We start from the raw sequence: 21072 nt of genomic DNA on the forward strand, positions 1-21072 counted from the left end.
CAAGAGCACTGCCACAAATACTTTTATCTTTAATCTGACTTGGATATTCCCACTTTACTATGCTCTATTAATTTGGGCCAAAATCCTTTCCAGATTGTTAAAATAGGTTTGAAAACACCTTGTTCTTTTGGTAGCCTATTCTTCTCGCCCTAACTCAAAGCCAGTTTCAAAAGGGGAGCCTACTCCCAGCAACTCAGTGCGCATGCTTGAATGCCGCTTTCACCGTCACGCATGGGAAACTCAACCCTTTCTTAGTAATACTACCTCCCCGCTGTTACTCCTTTCGCCACGTGTGGTACCCTTCCACAGTAAATCGCATGCGTCACGAATTTTGAAAGCGGGCATTACCTCGCCAGGTTCTTAAAAATTGTATCCCTATAAAAATTTTTGTTAATACTTTTTTTTGGAAATTAGTACCTTTAGAATCCTCAGTGTTTCTTCATGTATTGGCTATATGCAACTCAAAAAGTGGGAAACCCATCACAAGAAATGCGATACTTTCCCGTCCCTCTAAATTGCAGGGCGTGTTCTCAACTGATTAGAGAGCTGACATGGTTTGTTTACCAAAGACTGTCTATTATCATTTCAAATTTTTTACTCTAGTCACTTTGGAAAAATGATCGAAAGGATATTAGTTTAAAACAGCGGTGATGGTACAAGGAAGTCCGAATAGCCCACCGGTTAAATGGCTAAAGGAATTTTTGTTTCCAGTTCAAAAATGTGGGGGTAAGGTTTATTTATGTTACTCTTTCTTTTTTCTTTTTATGACAATAAGGACTGGGAGACTTCATGAAGTTGAGCATGTGTGCTAAATGTAACTATCTGTAATAGTGTCCTAAAAGCACATTATTCACTTTACTCCTATCCCATCATGGATGAATTCATCGCCCACATCCACAATATAAATCCACTTGAGCCTTGGCTACACGATTGAAATTGACAAAATAAAAAAAAATCATAAAGAAGAGAAAAAAGAAGGTAATAACAACCAGTGAAAAAACAAAGAAGACTATGCCAATATTTTGGTCAAAATCCTCGCTTGACCGTCTTCAGTGTAGGAGAATAATAAAATAAATATATATAACAGTCAAAGAGATACTATAAAAATCAAACTTTACAACAAACACTGAAACTAAAATAGGAAGACCCTTTCCATGCAACGATGAAAGGGCAACTGAATAAAAATACAACACTCAATGCCATTTCATTTCTCTTTTACTCGATGTTATTATCCTCGCTTCTCTCTTCTTTAAGATTTTTTATTTTGCCATGATTAGCCAGTGTAGTCTAGGAAATTATTTATGATTGAAATCCTTTCAAATTCTTTCTAAATTTGCCTCATAAATTATTCTTTGTGCCCTAATTTATGCTTCCATCCTTGACCAGAAAGCAAGTGTTTAATCCTACTGTGGCAACTTGTTAAAACATTACATCCTCGTCAGGTCAAATAATTTTTTTCACAGAATAATTTCGGCTTAGTGGAAACCAATTTTAAAGTCAGTTGTTTGTTAGCTTGTGATCAGTCAAGACCGTTGACACAGTTTGTGTTTAATTCTTCTCGATATAAGAACGTGAGTTATTTTTCTTTCTAGTCCTTTGAAAAATTTTGATTTACCGAGTATATGCCTGGAGAAGAAAACAGCTCATGTTGCATATTAGCCCCCCCCCCTAATGTGTAAATATATAGCCAAAATTATATATTTTCCATCTATTCTCCCAAATGGGGGGGATCAGCTCTAAATGGGTACCTGGAGAAATCTGGGGAAGGTAAACAGGAAGGGTGTGCGAAAGCACAGGATGGCTGGCCCCCATTGCACTTCCTGGCTGAGGGGCCAAGAAACGAAGATCAGCACCGCCGGTAGGGACTGTAAAGTCTAATGCCGTATCCTTTACCTTACCTTTTATTCTCCCAATGTGTCCCTGGTTTCAAACCGCGTATCTGTAAATTGAATTAGCTGTGACGAGACAAAAACCGGAAAAACAAATGGCACATAGGGTGGTTGGAGTAAAGTCACCCGGGGCAACATCTTGATTAACTCCCCTTCTCCCTGTGTACCACATAATTTTGAGGCCAATTTCTAAAAGATTATTTTCAGTTAATTTATATTTTATGTTTGTATTATTTTAATTTACTATTTAGATTATTTAGTTTTTTATTTTTAAATTTACTTTATTAATAAATTAATAATTTATGAATTGTTTTCCTTTAATAACCACGCCCTCTACTTTATTTTTATAAATATGAAGTTGCAAAATGATTATAACCATTAGATTATATATTTGGAATTCCCACGCCAGGGGCAAGTGTCCTTCTACTCCTCCCCTAAAAGTGCATTTGTATCTGAAATTTTCATACTTTTGAAATTGTCAAATCTATTTGATATCCATCTCTGTTAGAGATGGATATCAAATCTCTATTAGAGATGGATTCAAATCTATTAGATCAACAATGCAATGTAAATAAGAAGGATCAAAGTGTGATTGAGCGTACATTTCCCTGCTGATATTCCCTTTGAGAACAGCTTAACAAACAGTTTTATAAAATTATATTAGGTGTGGTTAAATATCATATATAACCGGTAGCCGTGGTCAAAGCCTTTCAAAAGGGAAGGGGTAGCTTCCCTGCGCGCTGTAGCTGGGAGCACCAGGGGAGGGGGTTGCCAGCTTTTTGTCAGAATTTTTACTTTGGTTCGTTTTTTTTTATCATATTTGAGTTCGAAGGGGTGCTGTAATTAATTTTGTCCCGGGCACTGCTAACCATAGGAACAGCTATGGGCGTCAAGAAATGCTTTCAAATTTCTTCTATATCAGCCTGTAAATTCGTTTCTCGTTCCCCGAGGACATCATGGATCCTTGGACGGAGGAGGACCGTACGTAGCTGTTTTTGTTTCAGGCGGCTTCGTGCTGCATCGAGCTGATAGTAGTAATATTTATTTGTAAGCCTACATTCAATTCTATGTATACAAATACAAGACTAATACGAACCTTAAGCTATTTTGAAGATATTTACTTATAATAATTTTTGTCTCTTTTTTTTTCATAATTTATTTACCAAAATCTGGGCAGATACAACCTCAGATTTTAACACTCATCCCCGCTTGTTCCCTTTTGGGATTTTTTTTTTTAGCAATTGTGGGTAGGCCCAAACTCCTTAAAATTACAATCACAATTTACATTACAATTTACAAATTACAAATTTATTATAAAATTATTTATATATAAAATTATTATAATTAATAATTTTATTATTATAAAATTATTATTGTAAAATTATTTAATTATAAAATTACATTACAATTTATGGTTTAGGGCCAGATGCAGCAAGAAAGGCCTAACAGGAGGAGCGCAACTTTTCCAAAAATGTCATATTTTTTTAGACATCATCTTATGAAAAACTGTCAACTTGTGACTGTTCTTCTTCTTCTTGTTCTGATTATCATCGAGGTATTTTCGTGTAATCTCATCACTGGAATCAAATTACAGGCTTTAGGCGGGCTGTAGATTGTAGCCATAAATAGTATGTTAAAATAATATTTACGAAACTGTCAAAATTGTAAGTTAATGATAGAAAAAAATTACTCCAGACAAGGTATGATGTCAAGAAAGCCTATGCAATATTTTCTTTTCTCAAAAATAAAATATGGGATGACTTATAATTAGTTCTATACGGCGACGTTTAGACTTGATACTCCTAAACAGAAACCGTATTTTTGGGGGATAGATATTTACGCATTGTCTAGAGAAATAAATAACATCACAGTACGTAACCCGTTTCTGATTTATTCAGAAAAGTAGTTGCAGAAAAGACACAGAAAACTAGAGTATGCTAATAGAAAACTCGCGAAGTCTTAGCCTAACGAGTGATGCATAAGAGACTATTCAAAATATAACTAATAGTGAATTAAAAAAGGGGAATTCGGTCCGTTTCCAGTACATCAACCCCCTTCCCCTCCCCCAATCTATGTTTTCAGTTTTATATTGATTTAAATATTTGATAGTTTTCATTCAACCCTCTTTGATTGAGCATATTTTACTGTTAACTAATATGCGTCTATGCTTCTCTTCATATTGGGTTTAATATTATTACTTTCATCAAAAAGCTATAAATCTTTCTATTCGCATGTTTAAACCCAATTGCAGTCTTCAATAGACTAGCAAAATACCCTTTAAGAATAATTGTCCCTGTTTAACATTCAAATTTACATTTGCACGGTTTTCAACTTCCGTCTATCTGAAATTTAACTAGGACAACCTTCAGGTACAGAGTCTGGACTATAGGTAAGTTCTAGTGCCCCAAATAAGGATGTAGAATCCGAACTATAAGAAATACTTGCTGCCCAAATATGGGTATATCTCCTGTATTGCATGCATCATCACTACTAGCGAGGTATTGAGGAGGGATTATCTTCTCATGCACAAAACAATTTTTGTTGTTTTGAGTTTTAATGTTGCTCCGTACTTTGAGTGGAATTTCTTTTATTTAATCGCTGAAAGGCAGAACCAGTTGTCAGGGAAACTATTGACATGTGACTGATTTCGAATAGCCAAAAAAAGCTAGCGTCGTATTTTTCTTTATTCTGAGCCCGAGCAGTTCCAAATCACGATTTTTGCAATATTCACTCGTATAATGGAAGTTTTTTTATTTCATTAAATATTTGGAAAACATTGCGCTAAATACTCTTTAATTACAATTTTTGTTTCTTTTTGAGTTTTCAAAACCTAAACTTAACATGAACAAAATAACTGATCAGAAATATTGAAATTGATATATCGATTATTGAATATCAAAAGTGAAAATATCGATATATCGATGTGTTGTTTAATCAAATCGTCGCCCAGCACTAGAAACAAGGCTCACTCTGTCCTGGAGTGTACATAGGTTGTGCTTCCAGTCCTGGTTCTGCCTAAAAAGTAGACAGAGGAAAAAGTTTAGCGGGCCTACTGTAAACTTCTGAGAGTCACCCCTGAGCCTCTCCCATTTCAAGGAAGAATTTCCCTTTCTGACAATCGACTCCTCAGCCTCTTCGTTCATTTAGACCTTTGGTCGTTGCAAATACGGCAGTCCACGCTTTTTACTGAGGCGTTATATAATGGAAGTTTTTTTGTGTGTTTTATTAAAAATTTGGAAAACATTGCGCTAAATACTCTTTAATTTAAATTTTTGTTTTCGAGTTTTCAAAACCTAAGCTTAATATGAACAAAATAACTGATCAGAAATATCGAAATCGATATATCGATTATCAAAAGTGAAACTATGGATATATCGATGTGTTGTTCAATCAAATCGTCGCCCAGCACTATAAATAAGGCTCACTCTGTCATGGAGTGTACATAGGTTGTGCTTCCAGTCCTGGCTCTGCCTAAAAAGTAGACAGAGGAAAAAGTTTAGCGGGCCTACTGTAAACTTCTGAGAGTCACCCCTGAGCCTCTCCCATTTCAAAGAAGAATTTCCCTTTCTGACAATCCACTCCTCAACCTCCCCATTCATTTAGACCTTTGGTAGTTGCAAATACGGCAGTCCACACTTTTTACTAAGGCGTTACATATTCTTCGCTTAGGTCTTTGGCCTTCGCACGCTGGTTATTTTCTTCCAGCATTAGGTTCTACTTTAACATTGTCATTTGGTGTTATTTTCCGACTCAAATGAGTTACTAACCCCTTACTCCGTATTGGATTATATCTTGGAAATAATGTAAGCGAAAGAAAATATTTTTTTAACTCTATAAATTACTGAAAGACACAAAAAAAGCTCTTTAATTTCTCTTATTTTGGTCAGAAACAAATTTCTGATATTACTAAACGCATGTCACAATCTTAATACTTACAGTAAAATTGTTTTGTCTGCATTCTTAGCAAGAAAAAATCATCTATCGCACGTTGGAACGTATTTCAGCGGAGAGTGGTGCTAATAGACTAGAAATGGGAGGGGGGCTGCTAATAAAGTAAAGAAAATGGAAACACAAGTTGCAGGAAAGGTACTTCTCGGAAAATCACAAAAATTACGAGATTTAAAGGGTGAAATGGAGGGGGAGCGTAGTGGTGTTAATTTGAAAAAAATAGGATGAGGAATTTGTTTTCTAGTAGCAAGTATGGTGGAAATTAGTCATATTTTTTCAATTTTCTAATGAAAATACAAAAAAAAGACATTTTTAATAAAAATAAGGTATTTTCCAAACTCTGGGGGGGAGGAATAAATTCCAAGGGGAACAGACCTCCCTGTTCTTACCCTTCCCCCGATTGACGCTACTGGGAAAGCCCATTAAATATGCTTGGCACGAAATAATCAAAAATTCTGAGGCATAACTAACAAGCTTACACACTTCATGTAAACAATTGATTTTCTGGTCTCAATAAGTATTTAGACTTCTATTGCATTTGACTGCATCTATGAATGGTCTTTCATCCGGTTTTTCCCTATTTTTTTTTCAACAGTGGCTCAACAACAAACCCAGAATGCTAATGAGACGATCGACTTGAACAGATTTTTAAGGTTATCCACCAAAAACTAAATTGACAAATAGCTTTGATAGCGCTTATACGAATTGTGTATCTAGTGTCTCTTATAGACAAACTAAAGGATATAAGGATATAAAGGATAAATAAAATAAAGGATATAAAGACAAACGGTGGCTTGTGTTTCCTTCGAATTTTTGAAATAATTAGGTATACACTTTACTGTTCAGATACTTATGCAGTTAAAAGTTGCCATTATTAATGTGTTGTAGCCTAATCGCTTACTGAAGTTCATTTCTATTGATTAAGTTGCCTTTTAGAATATCATTACTTTTCTAAAAATATAAGTAACTGCTCCTGGTTGTTTGTAGCGTTTCATCCTCCATGGAATGAAACATATATATTGGAATTGGCTCATTGAATGGGACTAGAAAGAGATGATTTGAGGGGGGTTCACTGGGAATTTTTACTTCCACCATGATGCCCTGGGTATGCTCCATAATGAGAGGTATGCTGGTATATGCTCTCAAAAAGTGACCTAATGTCGACCTCAATTCAATGTTTATCAGACACTGTTTAAGTTAGAAACATAATCTGAATTAACAGCAATATATTAAAAAAATATGACATAGAGGACAGATGGGGCTAGAATTTCAGGGGCTCAGAATTTCAAATTAAAATAATTCGTTAATTATTAATTGACTAATAAAATAAATTTGAAAATTATTCAATAGTAATAATAATTAAATAATACTAATTAAAATAATTAGGTTAAATAATTAATACTAATTAAAATAGTAAACTAAGAATAATAAATAAATAAATTATTAATTAATCCATGGATTTAAAATACTTTGCTAAAATTCAGCCTAAAAATTTAGTGGAGGGGGCTAACCAAGGTTTTGTCCCGGGCGTAAGAGAGGTTATAACAAAAACCGTTTCCACCCTGGTCATCTTATGTGAAAGTAACATGAAACAATAAAACTTTTTTTTCGTTTCTTATACTGCTCCTACCTTGTGTAGGTGTCTGCAAAAACGAACTGTCTTTTAACTTGTCCGATTGCGACAGTTTATTGTTGCTCATTTCCATACGATACCATATTTTAATTTAATTACAAGGTAATTTTTAAGGGCCTGGCGACGCGTCTTGCGTTTCATCCCCTGAAGAAATGCCTGGAATTTTCAGTTCTGGTCATATTCGGGTTAGTGTTGTAGATCAAACAACAGAACACCAGGGAGCCGCCAAATCATATACTGTAAGTATTAGGACCAGTTTTTAATCCTAGCCTTTGTCGTTATTATCTTAGGCTATGTCATACTCGAAATAACAGCAAATTAGATAGAATGAAAACCCTGTACTAGTGACAAAGATAACATTATCATTGTTCTGAAAACCAAACGGGGTATATAGTTCATCAGGAATGATTTAGAACGTGAAACGATTCTTCTCCATATGATTTCTATAAACAATTCTCCTAGCTGGTCCTTGTCCAGTGGTTACATTTTCCGAAAGAAATTTTTGTATAGGAATTAGGACAGACTAGCCCCAAAATGGGACAAAATGTTTTAGTTTCTCTCGCTCAATGGCTATATAATCTAATTTTGCATTATGTTTGATTGAAACCATATGCTAATAGTCTACGCTCTAATTTTTTATAAAGTCGTTCTCATTTTCTGCTCATTCTTTGCTAAAATTAAGAAAATGAAAGGTGTGTCATTTGTCTCATCTCTTCTGTGGACAGTATCTAGGCAGCTAGTAACGCAGTGTCTCTTGATTTTTCTATCTCTATATGTGGGTGACACTTTTCTCTTTACTCGGTTAAAGTTACTCCTTCACTCTCAAAACATGCTATAAAAAACTTGAAATGTCCCTCCGTATTCAATCATCAAAATTTGGAAGACCTACAAAGTTCCCTGTCCTATATGATCTTGAAAGTGATATATGTGTAGGTTCAATAGCCAGTCTTGTATACAATATTACGCCTAAAGATCTTAACCTAAGGTTTTCATACTTCTGAGATAATAACCAAAATCATTTGCTTAGCTGTCCTCAAAGGGAGGATAAGGCCCAGAGGGAACGAATTGCGACTGAATATAATTTAACCTGCTGAGCTCCTCTGAAAACAGCTGAGGAAACGGTTGGTACTTGTATATTATTCAGTACACACTAGAGAAGTCTGCATAATGTTACGTCATCAAAAAACCGGTTTCATAGCTACAAAGACAAATGACGCATGACAGAATGCATTGGACTTATATAGTTTGGGCTATTTATTTGCATAATAGAACTTAAGTAACTTCGGCTGTATATTTTCACATTAGGGAGGGTGGAGGTAAAGTATAGTGGCACTGGTGGATCCAGGGGGCTGCCCCCCTTTAAGATTTTCTAGAACTATCCTTATCCTATCATTATTGTAGAACTTGGATAAGAGGTCCGAATAAATGACAGAATGCTTAAAGGCGACGCCAACTTTCTTGGTGATCTTACAAAAAAATTAACTTCTCCCATGTTTTTGTACAGGAGATGAAGATATTCAGTTTTCATGAGACTTGGGCTGCTTCTTCAAAAAGTGTAAATTTTGTTTTTCGATGAAGTCGAGAGCAATGATTTTAGTTCAGGAAAGGGTAGTTCTTGTAATTGTTCTGGCTTACCAGCTCGAAAAAAGGCTAAAAATTCGCTGGGAGGAATTATCATTTGAGCAATTTGGCCGCTTTGGGAGTTCCCTATGGCGTCACTGGCTTTGATTGACAAGCTCACTAGTAAATGGGACGTAAAATTTCACTATATTTTGAGTCGAATCTTGCAGCTAGGGCCCCACCCCCAATGTTTGTCACATTGTGATACCTCATAGAATCTCATGTTGACTACATTATCGTCTACTAATACACCTAAGCAAATAAAAAAATCGTGCTTATCTCGTTTGACACTGTATATCCTTTGTTAGAATATTAATTAAAAAAATAAATTAATTTTAAAAAGTTTTTCCGAGGGAAGTAAAGAGCGAAGTTGAAACTAAAACGCCAAAAATAATTACTTCACAGCCTATATAGTATATGTCAATAAAACTAGTACAAGTAAACCAACTAATCGTATTTTCCTATGTTTCTAGGATTTTACAATACTACCGCTTTACTGAAAACACAAAATTTAAGTATAAAAACAGGAATATTGATTTGGGATTCAAAAGTGAGTATAAAGCCTGACAACTATAAACTATCTATAAAGCTTTTCATAGTCTTACACCAGTTGTGACATCAGTAACTTTCAGTATACAATTAAAATAATAAGCGTTATTTTAAAAACAAGCTTTAATAGCGTTAAAAACAAGCAAAAATAAGCGTTATCTTAAAAACATAAGCGGTATTTTTCTCTATTAAACAGTGGATTTTGAGCTATGATACAAATTCTAAGGCTAGTTTATAGTCCTAATACTATCAAAATGGCTTTACTTTGAACTTGTCTACAAACGAATCATGACATGTCCTTTTCAGAACCAAAACGAGAGGCAATCATTGAACTGAGTTATTGTGCAGAAGTGATACCAAATTAAACGAAAAATAAAATAAAGCAATAATCCTAAAATGGAATGTTGCTTTATCTTAACAGGGATTGATAATATTTTTATTCTGTGAGAAGTGTCCTTAATTGATTTGTTTTTGCTGTACCAAAACTCCTATATTATTTTTTGTTTTCAGTACAACGCTAGTTTTCTATAATCCTAGAAACATAGGGAAATATCTACTAGTTTTATTGATGCATATTAGATAGGCTGTGAAGTAATAATTTTGTCCGTTTTAAGTTTCAACTTCGCTCTTTTTTTCCCTCTGAAAAACTTTGTTTTTTAAAATTAATCTTTGCTCATTTTTTATTGAAATTCAATGATTAAAATCCAAGATTTTTAGTTAAAAAGTTTTTAATTTTAGTTAATTTGTTTTCGCAATAATCTTTTACTTTAAGCTGAGTAGGCAATTTATGTAACTTACTAAGAGGGTTTGGAGGGGGATTATATGTGAGGGGTTCTTATAAACCTCCTGTTAAGTGCTTTGGACCATGGTTATTGCAATGGTGCCGTTTTATGTTTCTTAACTCTTCCAATTAAGAAGTGGTACCAAAAGTGCCGTTTTTAGTGATATATGGCACTTATGGATGTTATAGTTAATAAAAAGCATATAGATGTGAGTAATAGCTTTAAATTGAGCCTTGTCGAGATATGATTTTACAAATGAGTGCATCATATTTGCAAAAATAGTGGATTATTTGAAAAATAACCATTAGAAGCCTTGATTTAAAAAACAAAAATCCAAGCAGGAATTGAGCAAATGATAATGTAATTTGAAGTCCAGTGTTGTACTAACAGAACCCCGTTTCTAAAAATCTAGTTTAATATATTGGTGTTTTAAGGACTTTAATTACGTAGATTATGAAGGGGGTCAGGAGGAGGAATATGCGCGAGGTGCTCATGCAAATCTTGAGTTAAGGGGGTTTGGGCCATAATTATTACAATTATACCGTTTTACGCTTCCAAGATTTTTCACTAAAGGAGTGGCACCAAAACTATTGTTTTCAGTGCTATATTTAACTTACGAACGGTAGAATGGATAAAAGGCACGTAGATACGAACAAAGGTTTTCAAATGAGCAATTAAACATTACTCCAATAAGTTCTGGTAGCCCACTAGCCCCAGCTTTTCCACTTAGACATGGCGCCAAAAGTGTCGTTTTTGTTGCCATTTGAAACTTGCAGATGGTGGAATTTTTAGGGAGAACGTAGGAATGAGTGATGTATATGAGCTGTCAAAAATCTATCTACAGTGTTCTGGTAGTCTGCTAGCCCCACTCCTTGAGAAATCGCATAAAAAGGGCCTTTTCCGTGCCATATGGCACTTGCAGATGGTTCTATTTACATAAACCACGTACAAATAAGAAATAGCTTTTGAATTAGCTCTTAAGCATCTCTCTATGATGTTCTAGTAACCCGCTGGGCCTGGAAAAAAAGAAGAAAAAAAAGGACCGTTTTTAATGTTTTTTTTAAACTTTTAGCTACTTTTAGGTTCACTCTTTACTAGGTTGCAGCTAATGCTTCAAACATGACCAGTACATTGCAAATTCTCCCCAGAAACTAGTTAATATTGAAATCTGTGAAATCTAATAGAATTTGTAAAAACCTAGTAAATATAAGCAATAGCTTTTAATTGGGCCACTAAACCTCTATTTACGATGGTGTGCCTGCTAATGTTTCGGTAGCTTGCTGGTGATCAGACGATTAATGAAACTTATTAAGGGGACTGGAAGGAGCAGTGTACGGGAGGGACTCCTACGAAACTCCAGATAAGCTTTCTGGAACATAACTATTACAATAGTACCTATTTTGTACTTCAGAGCTTTTTCAATTAAAAAGTGGCACCAAAAGTGTTGTTTTCAGTGCTATATCACATTTACGAATGGTAGGATCGATAATAAAAAAAAACAAAAAACACGTAGATATGAGCAATAGCTTTCAAATGAGCCACTAAACATAACTCTTATAAGTTCTGCTAGCCCAATAGTCCCAGCTTTTCCACTTACGCATGGCACCGAAAGTGCCCTTTTTAGTCCCATTTGAAACTTGCAGATGATGGAATTAGTAGGAAGAACGTCGATATGAGCAATAATTTTTATATGAGCTATATATAAAAATAAGTTGTCTGTCTGTGGATGTGTGGATGGATGTGTGGATGGATGTGTCAGGTGACGTCACCTGAAAAAACTGGATTAGGTGACGTCAAAACTGAAAAAACTAAAAAAAGGCAAAAACTACAAAAAAAACTAAAAACTAATAAAAAAAATAAAAAAGCTAAAAAACTAAAAAAACTATAAAGGTAAAAACCAATAAAAAACTAAAAAAAAAACTGAAAAAACTAAAAAAAGGCAAAAACTACAAAAAAAAAACTAAAAACTAATAAAAAAAGTAAAAAAGCTAAAAAACTAAAAAAACTAAAAAAACTAAAAAAAGGTAAAAAACTAAAAAAAATAAAAAAAAACTAAAAAAAAGGAAAAAACTGAAAAATAAGCTAAAATAAAGGTAAAAACCAATAAAAAACTAAAAAAAAGGAAAAAACTAATAAATGACGACACTCAAAGAGAAAGCGACCAGGACAAAAGGAATGTTCGATTAGCAATCAACAAAGCACCGGGACACAGGGAGTATAAATGACGACCAGGACATAAGTAAAAAAAAAAAACTATCTATATATATAAAAATAAGTTGTCTGTGGATCTGTGGATCGTGGATCAGGTGACGTCACCTGAAAAAACTGGATCAGGTGACGTCAAAACTGAAAAAACTAAAAAAAGGCAAAAACTACAAAAAAAACTAAAAACTAATAAAAAAGCTAAAAAACTAAAAAAACTAAAAAAAAGGCAAAAACTACAAAAAAACTAAAAACTAATAAAAAAAATAAAAAAGCTAAAAAACTAAAAAAACTAAAAAAAGGTAAAAAACTAAAAAAACTAACAACTAAAAAAAAACTAAAAAAGGTAAAAACTAAAAGAACTAAAAAAGAAAAAAATAAATGACGACACTCAAAGAGAAAGCGACCAGGACAAAAGGAATGTTCGATTAGCAATCAACAAAGCACCGGGACACAGGGAGTATAAATGACGACCAGGACACAAGTAAAAAAAAAAATTAACAAAACTAAAAAGAAGGTAAAAACTACAAAAAAACTAAAAAGAAAAAAAAACTAAAAACTAATAAAAAAACTAAAAAATCTAAAAATCTAAATAAACTAAAAAAGAAAAAAAAAGGAAAAAAATAAAGGAGAAAAACAAAACTAAAAAACGAATGTATATACAGACCGGTACACCGGGATACAAATGACGACCGGGACACAGGGAATATAAATAACGACCGGGACACAGGGACACAACTACAACGAGGACACCGGGGGAAACAGGGGGATATAAATGACGACCGGGACAAAAAAACTAAAAAGAAATAAAAACTAAAAACTAATAAAAAAAACTAAAAAATCTAAAAATCTAAATAAGCTAAAAAAGAAAAAAAAGGGAAAAAAATAAAGGAGAAAAACAAAACTAAAAAACGAATGTATATACAGACCGGGACACCGGGATACAAATGATGACCGGGACCCGGGACACAGGGAATATAAATGACGACCGGGACACAGGGACACAACTACAACGGGGACACCGGGGGAAACAGGGGGATAACCTGACAATCTATTTATATGCAAAGACAATGGGACAGCAAAGAATGTTGTATATTCGCAAGTTTTACGTAGTTAAAACCATATCTATATATATAAAAATAAGTTGTCTGTCTGTGGATGGATGGATGGATGTGTCAGGTGACGTCACCTGAAAAAACTGGATTAGGTGACGTCAAAACTGAAAAAACTAAAAAAAGGCAAAAACTACAAAAAAAACTAAAAACTAATAAAAAAAATAAAAAAGCTAAAAAACTAAAAAAACTATAAAGGTAAAAACCAATAAAAAACTAAAAAAAAAACTGAAAAAACTAAAAAAAGGCAAAAACTACAAAAAAAAACTAAAAACTAATAAAAAAAGTAAAAAAGCTAAAAAACTAAAAAAACTAAAAAAACTAAAAAAAGGTAAAAAACTAAAAAAAATAAAAAATAAAAAAAAACTAAAAAAAGGAAAAAACTGAAAAATAAGCTAAAATAAAGGTAAAAACCAATAAAAAACTAAAAAAAAAGGAAAAAACTAATAAATGACGACACTCAAAGAGAAAGCGACCAGGACAAAAGGAATGTTCGATTAGCAATCAACAAAGCACCGGGACACAGGGAGTATAAATGACGACCAGGACATAAGTAAAAAAAAAAAACTATCTATATATATAAAAATAAGTTGTCTGTGGATCTGTGGATCGTGGATCAGGTGACGTCACCTGAAAAAACTGGATCAGGTGACGTCAAAACTGAAAAAACTAAAAAAAGGCAAAAACTACAAAAAAAACTAAAAACTAATAAAAAAGCTAAAAAACTAAAAAAACTAAAAAAAAGGCAAAAACTACAAAAAAACTAAAAACTAATAAAAAAAATAAAAAAGCTAAAAAACTAAAAAAACTAAAAAAAGGTAAAAAACTAAAAAAACTAAAAACTAAAAAAAAACTAAAAAAGGTAAAAACTAAAAGAACTAAAAAAGAAAAAAATAAATGACGACACTCAAAGAGAAAGCGACCAGGACAAAAGGAATGTTCGATTAGCAATCAACAAAGCACCGGGACACAGGGAGTATAAATGACGACCAAGACACAAGTAAAAAAAAAAATTAACAAAACTAAAAAGAAGGTAAAAACTACAAAAAAACTAAAAAGAAAAAAAAACTAAAAACTAATAAAAAAACTAAAAAATCTAAAAATCTAAATAAACTAAAAAAGAAAAAAAAAGGAAAAAAATAAAGGAGAAAAACAAAACTAAAAAACGAATGTATATACAGACCGGTACACCGGGATACAAATGACGACCGGGACACAGGGAATATAAATAACGACCGGGACACAGGGACACAACTACAACGAGGACACCGGGGGAAACAGGGGGATATAAATGACGACCGGGACAAAAAAACTAAAAAGAAATAAAAACTAAAAACTAATAAAAAAAACTAAAAAATCTAAAAATCTAAATAAGCTAAAAAAGAAAAAAAAAGGAAAAAAATAAAGGAGAAAAACAAAACTAAAAAACGAATGTATATACAGACCGGGACACCGGGATACAAATGATGACCGGGACCCGGGACACAGGGAATATAAATGACGACCGGGACACAGGGACACAACTACAACGGGGACACCGGGGGAAACAGGGGGATAACCTGACAATCTATTTATATGCAAAGACAATGGGACAGCAAAGAATGTTGTATATTCGCAAGTTTTACGTAGTTAAAACCATATATATATATATATCTATATTCACAGGTGGGACATAGGGACACAACTACAATGGCGCGTAACTATTATGGCGCGTAACGACTTACGCGCGCGGGGGGGCTTGGGGGGGGCGCGAAGCGCCCCCACCAACTAGGTGTTGGGGTGGCGCGAAGCGCCACCCCAACAGCTAGTGAGCTATAAAAATCTGTTTGCGATGTTCTGATAGCCTGCTAGCGCCACCCCTGAAACGGCACAAAAGGCCATTTTAGTGCTATATGGAACTTGCAGATATCGGAATTTATAAAAAGCACCTAGATATGTGAAATAGCTTTTGAATGAGCCATTGAGCATCTATCTATGATGTTCTGGTAACCCACTTGGCCTACTGAAAAAAATGGGAGACAGACCAGTGTGGCGGATGCAAAAAGTGATTTTCTTTGTAGTTCAAGGAGGGGGACTCTAATTTCTCTGTACATGGTGTCCGACCATGCTGATTCCAATGGTACACTATTAATTTTGATTTGACTCCATTTATGAGGGATTTCAGGCTTCTTTTCGAAATCACCATTAATTTCTTTTCGCAGTAAACTTTTACTTTTAAGACGAACCGAAATAATAGTTACCATTCCTGAATCAGTGTCAGATGACAATTTTTGTCTCACTGTGCATTTTTTTTTAAACTCGTTCTTTAACTTTTAGTTACTATGGGTTGTGGTTGGCTCTTTACTAGGTTGTAGCTACGGCTGCAACCATGATTAGCAATTATGAAAAATTGAGTAAAGCTGTGAGAAATTTATCAACCCCGCGAGATAGTATACCTTTTCTAGAAATGCAATCGACACTGTTCCACCTTCTGTCAGTAGGGTCAGTTGATAAAGGGGACAGGGGGGATGTATATACTCGATTTTTTGCTCGCCCTGGATTTGGGGAAATACCTTTCTCAGGAGTGTTGTCATTGAAAAAATGATCAAAAAAGGGTCAAATTTGTCCCTTATATTTTGGAATTTAAATCTCCCCTAAATTGTTGTTAATTGATGCCGCTGCAACTGTAGTCTGAATCAATGAGACGATATATCTGTCACGAACCTTTTGCCAAGTAATTTTATGTTTTTGAGGATTTTTTCGTTCTTCTTCCTTTTTTTTATTTTAGAATGGTCATGTATATTTCGCTATTGGCTTGCTGCTTTAAAATGGATAAATCTATATGCTCTTTTTTTATTTAAAGGCATATCACATACAAGTGTCGTTAAACGGCAGGATATGGACCGTTAAAAGAAGATATTCTGAATTTAGTCAACTGTACTTAGTCATCAAGACTCAGGTAAGCATCTTTCAAAGGGGTCATATGGGGAGGGAGCAGGGGGTGGCAATTGACCTCTAGATTTTATACCCTTTAGATTTAGAAAAATACCTATTCAATATGTTAGTTGAAAAGAGGATCAGCAAAAAAAAGAAATGACCCCACTCTGATTTTAAATATTTTTTTTTATATCTTCATTAAAAAGAATTAAAAGTTTCCTGACTTCCCCTCCCAGCTATATAGTTTAGTGATTTGGCACCCGTGGTATCTATGTATTTAATTTCACTACTTCTTTTGTTTTTTATATCTTGTGTTTTCTCTTGAAAAATTTTCAAGAGCTACTTAGCAATATTGATCTATATAATTTAAGTAGGCTACTTACTTTACGGTCGTCCTTAATTAACAAAAACATACGCATCGTTCCAATATATTTATTAAGCTATTTTGGTGTTTTGATAAACCTTTCCTTGTTAAGAATAAGCCTGTGCTTTATGAATTTTTCATGATTTCTAGTAATATAATAATTACGTTATTATAATTATTATCCTTTTGAATTTTTCTAACTAAGTCCATTTCAACCCATTCTGTCTCTACTCCTCTCTTTTTCTCTCTCCTTTTCTACTGTTATCTTTTTATATCCCCTATTTCTCTCTCTCTCCCTCCCCCTCTCTCTTTCTGCCTTTTTTTATTTCCTCCCTCTTAAAACGATTCTTTCTCTTGGCCCTTTCCTCTCCGCCTCCCAGTTATTTTATGTAACTATTCTTCAATATTGTATGTGTGCACATGAATTTATAGGAATTTTCAATGTATATTTCAAGAGAACTATCTTGTGAATAATGAATTTTAAAAATCGTTTCTGTTTCAATAGTATCTTTGACGCGTAATTGCACGTACAGTTATCTTGCATGTGGCTGCATTAAAGATATAATTAAATAGATAGTTAATAGAATATTAAATGTCCTACTCATGGTTACCAGCTATAACTTTTTTTATTACAGTGTCCACATCTATCTTTTCGACTACCTGGAAAACGACTGTTTGGCAGCAATTTCGACCCTCTTTTTCTTCGCTCCAGAAAAGACGGCTTAAGTCATTTTCTTCAGAAATTAGTCGCTGATCCGTCCTTAGTTAAAATGTAAGTATTTTGCTTATAATTCAAATCAAAGAAAAAATTTCGAAAATTTACTTTGGTTCAAGACTGGAAAGACTGCAGAATTAACTTGAGTAACTCGAAAACTCAGGATAATCGCTAACATAGGATAATCGCTCTTTCCAAAAAGATGCTCTGATTGGTAAGCCAACAAATAATAATTTGAAGCTTAGAATAATTTTAATTATAAACAAATAATGGCTAGCTTAAAATTTTGCTATTCCATGAAGCATACACTTCTTTCCAAATCTCCAAATCTTACTTGTTAACAAGATATTAGGGTTAACCTATATTTATGTTTTCCTTCTGCTACAGCTCTAGGGATAGTCACACTTTCCGGAACTCCATGAATATACATTTTTCTTTACTTTTTCTGCTAATTTACTCTGCTAATTACCCATTTTATTTTTAAATTTAACGTCTGCAAGTATAAAAAACTGAATTAAGAATTGAAATTCAGTTTCGTCGAAAATTGAATTTCCGATTTTACTAATGTTTTAAGTCGTATATGGTTGTGTAACTTCTCACTTAACCAATCTAACAAATTATATTCAATTTTTAGTGTCATTGGTACTTCAACAATGTTAGACTATGAGCTTCCCATTTTGGATCACGGGTGATTGTTACACCTAGAAATATTTGAATCAAAATAGTATTTGAAAATTTTAAATCGAAATATTGCTAGGAGTAGTAGATGTATGGGCTTCGCAGAATTAAAATTTCGTTGCGAAAACAGTAAAAACTTATCGTTAAAGCATAGTTTTCTTACGTTCCTGTTGGAAGTTTATAAAGCTAGTTCCTATTTTTGGGTATTGCATAGTTTAAATTATTATTCCTCACGGTAAAGTTGTTGGGTAATCTTTCTAAGCAATATTTTGTCATTGTAAAGTTTGGCAAGATGTCGTCCACTATCGGCCACACGATGTTTATCTTGGAGCGCCACTTGTTCTGCTACGCCTGGCACAATGCATACTTATTCTCAACTCACCTTTTTGAGTGCTATGCGTGGCATGCACCACAAGGGTCATATGCTTTTTTAAATTGGACAACCTTTCGATGTGTAATCAAGTAATACTACTTTTCTGTGTAGGTAATAACCTCAAGCTGTAGGGAATTTCTAGACTTAGAGTTAATGATATCAATGACGCACTTACTTTTACCAAGACCATGAATAAAATAGTTTTACAATAAAATGGCCTTGATACTTCTTGCCCTTTACTCAGATCAAAAACGAACGCTTTTTCCCAAGACTAAAACGGAAAGCCATGTAAAAAATACAGAAATGATCTTTGCTATATTATTATCTTGTATTCACAGATTGGAATTCTACACTCAAACTTTAAAAGGATTCTTAGATGTAAACAGTAAATTAATAGATAATAAATACTAACTTAGAAATTACCCAGCAAACATAGCTGTCACAATTTTCAAAAATTTCACTGTCGCTAATCAGGCAGATAAATGTCCAAAAACGGGAAAATGCCAATGCCAATGAGAACCAGGTGCATATTGTTTGAGAGTGGACAGCCACTCGAGTTCGATCTTATAAAATAAGGTAGTTTTTTTTTCAAAACCGACTTGGTGCAGTATAGACAAAAACTTTTTTTCAAGACTTTTTTAGAAAAAGTTAGTTTTGTCGCTATGTTAGGCATCATTTACTTAAATATGAAATAGATAATATGGGAAAAAATATAACAAAGAAATCAGTTATTTCGGAATTAGTATAAATATCTTTATAAAGTATGTTTTAAAGAAATTGTCAGAGGTTTAACTTATTATACGAGTGAGATATCTTTACTTTTGGAAATCGAGGCTTGCTAACACGGGTCTCACACGTTATACCAAACGTTGGTTGATAGCTCCGGGAAAAAAGGTTGATATTTTCCACTGTTGGGCATTGGACCTTATAGTTATAAAAGAAATATAAAATTAAATGAAATAGAAGTAAAGAGCCTTTCTAAAGCTTAAATACAGAAACTATCTTTTATATGAGACGGGATGCCATACCCTTAAACCCTTACTCATTAAAGTAAAGCAAAACTTATACTTTAGTGAGAAAATTATTAATATTTATGATGTGTGAAACTTTAGGCGTAAATAATCGAGGGATTAAGGGGCAGCAGCCAGGGGCGTCACTTGGGGGCAGGGGGGAGCAGTTTCTCCCAATAGTGTGGAGAAAAAATATTATATATGTCATGCCCCTTGTCTATCCGGGCATGGTCCCTTCTTCCCCCTCGCCCCAATAAAAATGCTGGAGATTCGCTCCTGGCCCTCTTTTTATAATTTATGTTCGTTTTAAGTTGTAACGTCGTTATTTACTTTCCTTAACAAAAAACAACTTTTATTTTTGTCCCTGGTTTATGTTGTTTTTGGGTTTGTCCTACATATAAGAGGGCTGTCTCCTTTACCACTCTTTTATGTGAACGTTTATTTTTTGCATAATAATGCCTCGATAATGATAATTTTGAAACATATCAATGCCTCTAAAATTAACTTTGAGCCCATGATTTTCGAATTTTTAGGAGGTATGTCCTCCCCCTTTTTTTGAAGCATGCCAATATTTTTACGCTAATACTTTTGGGAAGTATCTTTGGTGAATTGTTGACATATTTGATTAGTTGTACTTATCTAGATATTGCCACAAAAGCCCATCTATTTTTATCTGTTTTGGCATCCTTTACATACCCTCGGTTTTACTAACTGTTTGATTAAAAAGTTTGTTCAAAATTAAGCACACTAATAGAGAGGGAGGGAGAGAGAAAGATAGAGAGTTGAAGAGAGGGAGAGAGATAATTAAATTCAACTTTGTGGACTGTGATGAAAAAGTTCAGAATCATGGCTAATTGGAGGAAAAGCCAAAACAGGTGAGAGGGAGAAAGAGAGAGAAAGAGACAGACAGAAAGAGAGAGAGATATGCATGGACATGTTTTATATGGTAGGTTTGACTTATTCCCTGTTCTTCTTTTTTAACCAGCAGCTCTTATATGTCAAATGCTGTATTTTTCTTGAACACACATCAATCTTTCTTGATTTGAAATTGTCACATTTAACTAATTTGGCACAGTGTGAATAAAAAAAATAACTACCAATTAACAGTAATCGGTTTTAGCAATAAAAACAGACATGTCCCATTTTTTGAATTCTTAATCAAAGAATAAAAAAAAAACGGAAAACAAGTTTTTATTGGTCTTATTAGTAGACAGACTTACAAAATTTTATTTATTCGTGTAACCATAAGAGATACGAGGATGCAGACTGTAAATCAATTCC

General features: G+C 33.7%; 1 protein-coding gene across 3 annotated transcripts in view; it reads left to right on the forward strand.

The window, feature by feature from the left end:
* The first annotated feature begins 567 nt into the window (after window positions 1–567).
* LOC136031378 (serine/threonine-protein kinase Sgk2-like) overlaps window positions 568–21072 on the forward strand; it is a 53740-nt gene continuing 33235 nt past the window's right edge. Inside the window, exons 1-4 of one of the 3 annotated variants that reach the window (XM_065710888.1) lie at window positions 568–726; window positions 7585–7709; window positions 16578–16673; window positions 17651–17787. In XM_065710888.1, the coding sequence (XP_065566960.1) occupies window positions 651–726; window positions 7585–7709; window positions 16578–16673; window positions 17651–17787 (434 nt within the window). In that variant the 5' untranslated portion in view covers window positions 568–650. Of the gene's footprint in view, window positions 727–1433; window positions 1572–6642; window positions 6664–7584; window positions 7710–16577; window positions 16674–17650; window positions 17788–21072 lie in introns of those variants that run through there. The other 2 variants (XM_065710889.1, XM_065710890.1) reach the window with 2 other exon arrangements.

Source organism: Artemia franciscana, chromosome 9 (assembly GCF_032884065.1).
Source record: "Artemia franciscana chromosome 9, ASM3288406v1, whole genome shotgun sequence".
NCBI lineage: Eukaryota > Metazoa > Arthropoda > Branchiopoda > Anostraca > Artemiidae > Artemia > Artemia franciscana.